An 11,377-nucleotide genomic window follows, 5' to 3' on the forward strand; every position below is an offset into this window, starting at 1 on the left:
AGTTGTTTTGTTTGGTCATTCACTAGAAGTGTTGTATTTATATAACAGTTGTTTTGTTTGGTCATTCACTAGAAGTGTTGTATTTATATAACAGTTGTTTTGTTTGGTCATTTACTAGAAGTGTTGTATTTATATAACAGTTGTTTTGTTTGGTCATTTACTAGAAGTGTTGTATTTATATAACAGTTGTTTTGTTTGGTCATTCACTAGAAGTGTTGTATTTATATAACAGTTGTTTTGTTTGGTCATTCACTAGAAGTGTTGTATTTATATAACAGTTGTTTTGTTTGGTCATTTACTAGAAGTGTTGTATTTATATAACAGTTGTTTTGTTTGGTCATTCACTAGAAGTGTTGTATTTATATAACAGTTGTTTTGTTTGGTCATTTACTAGAAGTGTTGTATTTATATAACAGTTGTTTTGTTTGGTCATTTACTAGAAGTGTTGTATTTATATAACAGTTGTTTTGTTTGGTCATTCACTAGAAGTGTTGTATTTATATAACAGTTGTTTTGTTTGGTCATTTACTAGAAGTGTTGTATTTATATAACAGTTGTTTTGTTTGGTCATTTACTAGAAGTGTTGTATTTATATAACAGTTGTTTTGTTTGGTCATTCACTAGAAGTGTTGTATTTATATAACAGTTGTTTTGTTTGGTCATTTACTAGAAGTGTTGTATTTATATAACAGTTGTTTTGTTTGGTCATTTACTAGAAGTGTTGTATTTATATAACAGTTGTTTTGTTTGGTCATTTACTAGAAGTGTTGTATTTATATAACAGTTGTTTTGTTTGGTCATTTACTAGAAGTGTTGTATTTATATAACAGTTGTTTTGTTTGGTCATTTACTAGAAGTGTTGTATTTATATAACAGTTGTTTTGTTTGGTCATTCACTAGAAGTGTTGTATTTATATAACAGTTGTTTTGTTTGGTCATTTACTAGAAGTGTTGTTAAGCACTAACAATAATATCCGTGAATGGAAAATAACATATTCGTGAGATGTTGTATTTAATAAATGAAAACAAAATTATTTCTTGTATCAACTTTTTTTCAACACATGCAGTTCAAAATCATAAGACGTACAATTACTTTTGACTTATCTCCCTTTTCTCATAAAATAATGAATATAAATAAAGGCAACGGCATAAAACAGCTGTTCAAAAATCATCAATCGATTGCGAGAAAACAAATCGGGTTACAAACCAAAACCAAGGGAAATACTTCAACTATACGAGGCAAAGAACAGAAGCAACAGGAACACTGAAGTGCAAAAACAAAAACACTACAATCTAACATCCTTAGAAATGATCTATTAGTTAACAACTGCCATATTCCTAAAGAAAACAATGGTGGGTTGAACTTGTTTTTGTGGCTTTTATAAATCGTCTAAAATTCAATCCTGTGAACGAAACTGTCCCCTGAGTTACGTTTACACGAGGAAATAACAACCCTACTTTAATATGAATTGCTGTTATGAAACTATACGTGTATGAAACAGTAAATAAATGTATGAACAAATTTAATGTCAATTTTGAGGTTTAAACAATAACTTAAACAAACAAGCAAATTTATATACAGTAGTTGTCGTTTTTTTATGTAATTTATACGTGTTTCTCGTTTCTCGTATTTTTATATAGATTAGATATAGGAAGATGTGGTGTGAGTGCCAATGAGACAACTCTCCATCCAAATAACAATTTAAAAAGTAAACCATTATAGGTTAAAGTACGGCCTTCAACACGGAGCCTTGGCTCACATCGAACAACAAGCTATAAAGGGCCCCAAAATTACTAGTGTAAAACCATTCAAACAGGAAAACCAACGGTCTAATCTATATAAACAAAACGAGACCGTTTGTTTTCCCGTTTGAATGATTTTATTCTAGTAATTTTTGGGCCCTTTGTAGCTTCTTGTTCTGAGTGAGCCAAGGCTTCGTGTTGAAGGCCGTACATTGACCTATAATGGTTTACTTTTTTTTAAATTCTTATTTGGATGAATAATTGTCTCATTGGCACCCACACCACATCTATCTATATCACTAACTAAAGCAAACCACACAGTTATTATATAAAACAAAATTATCTACTGATTAGGGAAGGAATACAGTGTTGTGTAAAATTAGAGAATTATTTGATATGAATTAAATTATAGGTGGAGAACAGGTGAATTTAATAAATGTTCAGAATCATGTGGGGGTGGTCTGATGACGAGACCAGTGGACTGTATTCAAGAATTTGCAACTGGTCCCGATAGTATCTTACGGTTACCTGATTTTATGTGTTCTGATGGCAAACCACAGACTGAGAGACGTTGTAATGTAATAGAATGTCCACCAATTTGGGGAATAGGAAATTGGTCAAAGGTATGAAGTGTTGTATTATGTTATGCATGCATATATTTACTTAGCAACTACAAAAAAACAACAGTCTATAGAAAACAAATAACGGGCAAACTGAATACATATCTAATCATCCAAATTGATGATACCTAACAGATAGTAAAATATACAGGTCTAGAGATTTGTGGAAAGATCTGGATGAAAGTTATAGGAAAGAAATCGTAGTTAAAATTTAAAGGACAGATATATTTTAGCACATTATATAGTCTTTATCAGTGAGGTCGTAATCCAATTATTGGATTACAAAAGAAAACCAGCGTTTATAAAATTATTATTTTTATTTTTTCAATGGCACCATATAATCTCGGCTGAAATTTGGAATGGAAGATTGTTTTATAATTTTTTTTATAGATATGAATTATAAATGTAAATGATTTGCAAAGTTATTGATACATGTATTATTATAAGAATCGTTAACTATTCGTTGACAACAAAGTTTTATATTTTGTATAGTGTTCCGTTACATGTGGAAGTGGATCTCGAACAAGAAATGTGTACTGTTCAAAGACTCTGGCTACAGGCCAGTTTATAAACACTACTGATTATTTTTGTAATGGATTACCTAAGCCAGACAATTATCTTGAATGTAAATTACCAGCATGTCCGAAACCAATCATCAAGAAAACAGAGGCACATTTTTTTCAATTAAATAAATTACGGAAAGTGAAATTAAAGATAGGAATGCAAGGATCGCTTTTACCTGGGACTAGCCTGATAATTCATTGTCCTACAAAGGGTATGGATAAACGATCTATCACGTGGTATAAGGATGGAATGCCTCTTCCTATTGGTCGACGTGTCAGATTATCGAAGAAACGTTCTCTCAAAATCAAAAAATCAAAAGGAGACTTAGATAGTGGTCTTTACACTTGTAAAGCAGGTTCTTTACAAGCAAATTCATTTATTAAATTTATAACTGTGTACGATATATTCAAAGCAACCGTATTTAGAGAGAAATTTTTATCTCATTTATCTGAATCACGTCTAAGAGAAAATGCGTCTGCAATTGTATATAAGGACCCAATTGATAGAACTCATAAACTTTTACGTCTTGTGTATAGTAAATGGCAGAGTTGTTCGGTTTCCTGCGGTGGAGGCCTGCAGGCTAGAAATGTCAGTTGTGAGATTATAACTAAGGACTATTATGAAGAGTTTCCCATGAAGGCTTGTATTAAAGCTGGACACACACAACCTTCAGTTATTAGAAGCTGTAACATACAGCCATGTGTAGAATGGAAGACTGCCGAATGGGGTGAGGTACGTAATGATCAAACTGTAAAGTTGTTTTTTTTCAATTTTCAATTCATATCTAAATGATATAAAGTGTTGTTTGCAGTATGATTAAATAAGTATGATATATAATTCGTAGTTATCAATTGATGATAGCTTTATGTAAGATTTGTGCATTCTTTGTGAAGATAGCATACCGAGAGTCGTTGCTGCACCAATGACAAAGTGTACTTATCTTATAAACATATTATCAAGTGTTTATAAATGATCATAATAATATCTTACAACGTTAAAGCTTATTAGTGTATTAAAACACATATTTAGAGGTTGCTTAAGTTTTAGTTATTTTTTGTTTATTCGTATATCTCGGTATAACACACTTGTAATACATTTATTTTATTTATTCTTTAAAAGAAGACAAAAACCCTTTCATTTGCAAATATGAAATTATAGTATTTAGCAAATGTGTAAATTTTCAGTAGCGAAGTTTATAAATAAAAGCAACAGTAGTATACCGCTGTTCGAAACTCATAAATCGATAGAAAAAACAAATCGGGGTTACAAACTAAAACTGAGGGAAACACATTAAATATAAGAGGAGAACAACGACAGAACATTAAAATGTAACACACACATATAAACGAAACAAGCATTAAACAAAATCCGATGAAAATAATAAATATAACATTAAAACTAAATACATGAATTTGGGATAGAAAAGTACAGTGACACGTCTTATAGTAATATGAATTCACACTCATATACCGAGACATTATCTGTTTTCAGTGTTCAGACAGGCGTTGTTTACGTAAGCATACCTCTGTACAGACCCGTAAAATACACTGTACTAATCCTATGGACGGATCTCATGTTAATGATAGTTTATGCAAAGAACTGTCAAAGAATCCAGTCGTGAAGCAAGAATGTGTGAATGAGAATTGTACAACACGGTGGAATGTTTCTTCGTGGTCAGAGGTAATATAGTAACTAAAATATTAGGTAACATTATTTTTGATTCTTAACCATTATCCTGCAAGGAATTATGTCTGTATTTGTTTTGAATTTTGCTTATTATATGTTCGTTTATTTATAAATTGTGTTCTTTGTATTGTTTTATATTGAATATAATGAATATAGAATTACGGGCTAATCTGTGAAGAATAAAAGGTATAACACAAACCTGAAATAGTGCTTGCCAGTGTTTTCAAATATACAAGTTGCCACGTTCGTCCCCTTCTGTTTTTAAAATTTAATCCTGATGTAGAGAGGATAAAACTTACATGCTTTGTGAGCATTCTCTGAAAGACAAAACCACATAAAAACGCTTATAAATTTTAAAATGAAGGATAATTACCTCATAAAAAGTCGTGACAATTCTTCCGATTCCCGTTTATGACGGAATTACCAAAGTACAAATATATTTAAAACTTCAGATATAAAAATACTTAATTGTTTGAAATAAATACATAAAACAACCATTTGTATTGTGTTTAGATTGTGTTACAGTTAATCATATTTATGTGTATTTTCAGTGTATGGGAGAATGCGAAAAGAAAGGCTCTGTTGTCCGTATGATAACCTGCATATGGACGAATTCTGGTTTGCCAGCTGGGCAGTTTTGTAATCATCTACCTCAACCTAACACACGAAAACCCTGCCAAATGTCAAAATGTAAACCAAGTAAGTACACTCGTAAGCTTTGAACCAATGCAAACGTGGCTACGTCAAAAGATGAAATACATCATAAACTTTACTTCTCACCCAAAGTTAATGTAAACACCTTCTCCAAGAACTTTTAATGTGAAACAAATGTCAATGCACACATTTGTTTTTAGAAGAGTCAGCCTTGTTGGGTTTTGTTCATTGGGTATTTATCTCAAAAGGTATGATATTTTGTTTATTGTGTAAATAATTGGTTATTTATGTTTGAATGCAAAATCTTCATTTACATGAAGGAAATAAAGATTCATTCATCCATTCATCCATGTATTGTTTTTCCAAATCATACGAACTACAAATACAAAACTGCTCATTTTCAGTGTCGATCTTTTTCCCCTCGAATTTACTTAAGGATATATTTTTCAATATAGACCTTACGTATATGAATTATAAATTACGATACATTTTATCGATCTTAGATGATTTTTACTAAATTATAATCCTGGTACCTTTGATAATGATCTATCACTGAAAATCAATAACTAATTTTCTCATTGTGTTTAAATTTACATAGATGATTTTTCAAGGATAAAAATGTTGATACTGTTGCGAGTTTACAAATCAAACCCAAAATTAAAAAACTAACCAAAGATACCAAGTCTTTTAATTTAGTACGTCAAAAGCGTGTTTCAATTGCATATGACTAATTAATGGCGCTCGAAACAAAAAAGATAAAAGCCAAATTTGAGTATGCATTTGGTTAACCGGTTTTGTTTGTTTCGTAGATGACGAATTGTCGTTACCCCTATCTTCTGTATACTTACTTCTATAACATAGCCGGAGCTTTATGTGGAGAAAACAATTTTCTTATATACTAGGCTTGTAATTTGGAACATCAGACGTGCATGTCTTGCAAGCAAAAAGAAACCATCAGTGTTTCCAACAACATTAAAAACACTATAGTATTTATCATCACCTATGCATACGTCAGTACGATGTGTAGAACATAAGTCAGACACAGAACAATTAGTATTATTATTTGATCCATGACTTTATGATCGAATCAAACACATTACTTTTATTCTGATAAGTCAAGAATGTATCACGAAGTGTAGATTTGTAGAACTGATGAGAATAGTTGGGCATGCAAATAGTGGAACTTGGACATTGTTTCGGAAATTGTCATATGTAAATGGCAATTGAATTCAAATTACTCAAATGATATACATTTAGGAGGGGCGAAAGATAAGAAAGGGACGGTCAAACTCATTGATCGAAAATAAACTAACAATGCCATGGCTGATATAAGTAACTGTTCATCATTTTTCTTTTACAGAATGTACCGATTACTCGACGTATTGTAGTATGGCCAAATTAATGAATCTGTGCAGATACAAAAGTTTTAAGAGAAAGTGTTGCCTAACTTGTGTTGCAAAACCATTATAATGTACATAAAATGTTATAAACTTGAATTGTTTCTGTACTTTATTGTGTATTTGTTATATATACTTATATAAAACGTTCATGAATGTAAATATTGACAGGTTGACATACGAACTGTATATTTTCATTGAGATTATGTATATTTATTTTTACACAATGTAAGGATTTTATACTTGTCATTTAGTTGGGATTCCAAAAAAGAAGCAGTAAACGTCTTATAGAATCACATTAAATCATCACTAGTTGTTTTATTGTGGTTCATTCGTACATTGTGTTGTTAATTTCCCATCTTGATATCTTTCTCATTTTCTAAAACATGCACACAAAAAAAAACAAATAAAAATTAAAATCACAACAATACTGAATTCCTCGGAAAATTCAAAAAGGAAAGTCCCTAGTAATATAAAAAACCCAAACACATCAAACGAAACGATAACAACTGTCCAATACTTACTTGATACAGGCATTTTCTTATGTAGAAAATGGTGGATAAATTCTGGTTTTATAGCTTATGTGTTAGTCGATTCGCTTTTCAGTAGTGAAAATACATGATTAGGAGGAATTTATTCGTTCGGCTTATTTCAATTGATGCTCAGTTCAATTGTGCATAATATGTTTCTGGTGTATGAGTTTTCGAGATAAAAATTATTAACTTACTTAAACTGTTTGTCATCTGAAAGTTATTTAATATCAATAAACAAACCAATTTGTTAATCGGATTTTAATTTTCTATATACTCCTTTATGTTAATTGTTAAAAGGATTTTATCTCGAGAAGAATTGGCTGGTGAAATTGGTTTTCGGTCATCCTTAGAGTAATGTAGCACAGGACATTGTATCTTTTGTTGCTTATCTGTCTTACTTATAATTTGATAAACACAGTTTGCTTATACTGAAATATTTGCAAATCTATTTCCATAGAAAAAACAAGTAGTTTGAGAAAAGAAATGTCCAAAGTGTTAAGCACAAAAGCTGTAGAAAAAGACAGCTTATAGTTGGTGTATTGTGATAAAATAATAATTCATGACACGTTTCCTTGATGTGTTTATAGTCCTAAAAAGTAAGGACATGCAGACACATCCGGATATTTAGTGGTTGTATAAAAAATAAAATTGATGGAACTTTGTTTGCAGTCGCATTTTTTTTTTAAAAACATAAATATTAAATAGTTATTATTTTCGCTTCTTATTTTTTTGCTGTTTTTCTTATATACGAAACATATTTATTTTTATTTTACTAAACTTACAAAACAAATAATGCAATTATATTTAGCAAAATTCAATCACACTTGCTTGTGGAGAGCGTATCTCCTGCTTGGAACGATATTCCAGAGCTTCAATTTCTATCAGGATTTCCTTGATGGAGGGTTGCTGCTTACAAAGAAGCTTTCGAACCAAGGATTCCAAGTGGCGAAGCTGAAATTGACACTTACCCGACGCCATTTCGAATGCGTTGACTGTTGTAGAATATCTGTTTCTCAGATGATGTTTTAAACGTCGTAACCGCAATGCCGTCCTCTTATTCCAGAAGGTGATCTACCGAATTAGATTTTAATATCACAAAGGTGTATACTTACATTAGCAACACGAGGGTAAATACATACGGAGCAGGATCTGCTTACCCCTCTGGAGCATTCGATTACTCAGGGTTTTGGTGGGGGGGGTCTTCTTGTTCAGTATTTAGTTTTCTATATTGTGTTCTGAATACTTATGTTTGTTAATATGATTGTTTTCTTTTTTGCCAAGGTGTTGTCAGTTGATTTTGAACCTACAAAAAATGTTTTAAATACAAAAAAATACCGAACCAGGGGAAAATTCTAAATTGAATGTCCCTAAGCAAATGAAAAAATCAGAAGCTCTAACACGTTAAACGAGTGGAAAAGAACTGTCATATTCCTAACTTGGTACAGCACTTTACGTATGGAAAATTGGTGGGTCTAACCTGGTTTTATAGCTAGATACATCTCTAACGTCTACAATTTTTGGTATCTTTATGGTATCATAAGGTTTTGCCAGAAAATCCCAAACTGCTATATTGCCTACCATTTTAATATTATTTCTGAAATATGATATAAAAATATGATTATATTGTGTGTAACAAGGTAATAGTTAATTATAGATAAAAAAAAAAATTGTTCAAAGGCGTAACTTGACTGTCATTGTATTCCTTACTTTTGTTTTTACCTTTATTCCTTTGTATTTAATGAAGTAAGCTGAAGAAATAAAAACACTGTATATTTCTGTATATCAGAGCGTATTGGTCTGATTTTTAATCCATGTGTATAACCCCGCTTTAAAAAAAAAAGGGGTATACTGTTTTAACTCTGTCTGTTCATCCATCCGTCAGTCAGTCCGTCCGTCCTATGAATATTTTTTGTCGCATTTTTTCTCAAGAACTACAATACGAGGATTCATCACGCGACAACTTCCTGTCAACCGAACACTTGTATTATTTTAAACATGATAACCAAGTTGAAAGTTGCGTCTCATCTTTTTTCAGGGAATACAATACAAAGATTTCTGAAATTTGGTTTCAGGGTTTATATAAATCTGTTAAATCGTGTGATACGTTTTCAGATTCATCACTCGACAACTTCCTGTTTAACGAACACTTGCATATGTTAACACTATTCAAATTATCCACTTGCGGTGTGGGTATCATCAATGAGCGTTAGCTCACAGTTTCACTTGTTCTGAAGGTGATCTACCGACTTATAACAAGGATGTGTACTAACATAAGCAACACGAGGGTAAATATATATTGAGCAGGATCTACCTTCCACTACGGAGCCTGCAATTACTCCAAGTTTTGGGGGTTGTTCTTGATCAGTCTTAAGTTTTCTTTGTTTTGTTTTAAATACTTATGTTTTTCCTCCTTTTTTTTCTTTTTGCCACGTTATTGTCGAATAATTTTTTACTATAAAAAAGTAAAATCACTAAATCACCAAACTCCAAAGAAAATTCTTAACGGAAAGTACCATAGCAAATGGCAAAATCAAAAGCTCAAACATATCAAACGAATGGATGACAACTGTCATATTCCTGACTTGGTGCATCCCTTTTATTATGTAGAAAATGTTGGAATGTACCTGGTTTAATAGCAAGATAAATCACTCACTTGAACGTCTCTTTAGTGTCGTAAGCGTTTGCCTCTCTTTTTCAAGATGTTTGATTCGATATTTGTTTGACAGTCAATCCGTTGCCCATATTCTAAAATGACAGGAAAATACAACAATCCTTGACAAAACATACTGACTTGAATTCAACTTGGCGGTCAATCTGTTTGACGATATATTTAACAAACTTTTATGATAATGAAACAAATGGTGATTGATCGAAATCTTAATAGTTAGATGAAAATTATACTGGTAATTTCACACTGCAAATACTATAATTTATTTGCAAACCAAACATCTTGATCACAGGAAAGTGTCTCTTTTATTTCATCAGACCTACCACCTACAAATGTGTATGTTTTGAGAGGGTTTTGTTTCATTTAATATTAAGTTAACTGTTCTGTATTTTGTAAACTGTTTTTCATTGGCTTGCTTTGTTTCAAAGCATTTTCTGCCTTTTTTTCTTTCCGTTTTCATTGTGTGTGTGTACAAAACTCATTCGTCAATCCATTTCCCAGTGATATCTATACTATTAAACGAGAAGACCTCATTTTGGATGTCGCTTCTCTTCTTTCCACAATAAATTAATCAACACGCCTCTGTGTCCTATAGGTACAGTGCATCGTGTCATTTGTCATCCATTCATATGATTATTCAGATCGAGTTATTTTTGGAGAAAAACGAGAAAAAAGGCATCCAGATTTTGTCCCGTCATTGGACGAAATTTTAAGTCAGATTAGACTTCCGGTTTGCTTTTTTCTGTATACTTTGAGCATGCATATACAAAGAATAAAGTGTATTTTCAGAATTCTATCTGCTATCATTTTCAAGTTTACTATCCACGGCAGTCACAGAGTTTATTAAAAAGAGAGGGTCTGTATACTTTATCAATGACCACTATGGATCGATTAGTAAACTTAGAATTGAAAGTAAATACACTATATGTATATAGTAATGAATGTTCATAATATACAGATAAGCGCTAAAAATATTAATGTGAACTTTTGATACTTTTTCTGAAATTCTCCAGTCAATAAATCTTTTACAAAATTCATTGATTACAAAAAAAAGAAGATGTGGTATGATTGCCATGTTGAGACAACTCTCCACTAGAGACCACTATGACACAGATATCAACAACTATAGGTAACCGTACGACCTTCAAAAACGAGCAAAGCCCATATCGCATACTTAGCTTTAAAAGGCCCCGAACTGACAATGTAAAACAATTCAAACCAGAAAAAAGCGGCCTTATTTATGTACCAAAAAAATGAACAAAAAACAAATATGTAACACACAAACAAACCACAACCACTGAATTACAGGCTCCTTACTTGAATGTTCATAACATACTTAATGTGTGTTCATATTGAAATTGATAGAAAATAAAAAAAAATGGGAATATTGGAAATAACGGAGCAGGGATACAAAATTAAAAAAAAAAGCATTTTCCTGTCCCCAATAACCTATGACTTATAATACTTTTGCTGAAATTCTGCAGTCATTCCATATTTTACAAATTCTTCCAA

At 31.5% G+C, this 11,377-nt stretch overlaps 1 protein-coding gene across 8 annotated transcripts in view; it reads left to right on the forward strand.

Annotated features, from left to right (window-relative positions):
• Positions 1–6,980, forward strand: part of LOC134714495 (ADAMTS-like protein 1) — a 68,714-nt gene extending 61,734 nt beyond the window's left edge. For all 8 annotated transcript variants that reach the window (XM_063575789.1, XM_063575790.1, XM_063575785.1 and 5 more), the window contains 5 exons: positions 2,156–2,366; positions 2,856–3,659; positions 4,419–4,607; positions 5,165–5,312; positions 6,628–6,980. In XM_063575789.1, coding sequence (XP_063431859.1) covers positions 2,156–2,366; positions 2,856–3,659; positions 4,419–4,607; positions 5,165–5,312; positions 6,628–6,737 — 1,462 coding nt within the window. In that variant the 3' untranslated portion in view covers positions 6,738–6,980. The remainder of the gene's footprint in view (positions 1–2,155; positions 2,367–2,855; positions 3,660–4,418; positions 4,608–5,164; positions 5,313–6,627) is intronic.
• The last annotated feature ends 4,397 nt before the right edge of the window (positions 6,981–11,377 follow it).

The sequence above is a fragment of the Mytilus trossulus genome, chromosome 4 (assembly GCF_036588685.1).
Source record: "Mytilus trossulus isolate FHL-02 chromosome 4, PNRI_Mtr1.1.1.hap1, whole genome shotgun sequence".
Lineage (NCBI taxonomy): Eukaryota > Metazoa > Mollusca > Bivalvia > Mytilida > Mytilidae > Mytilus > Mytilus trossulus.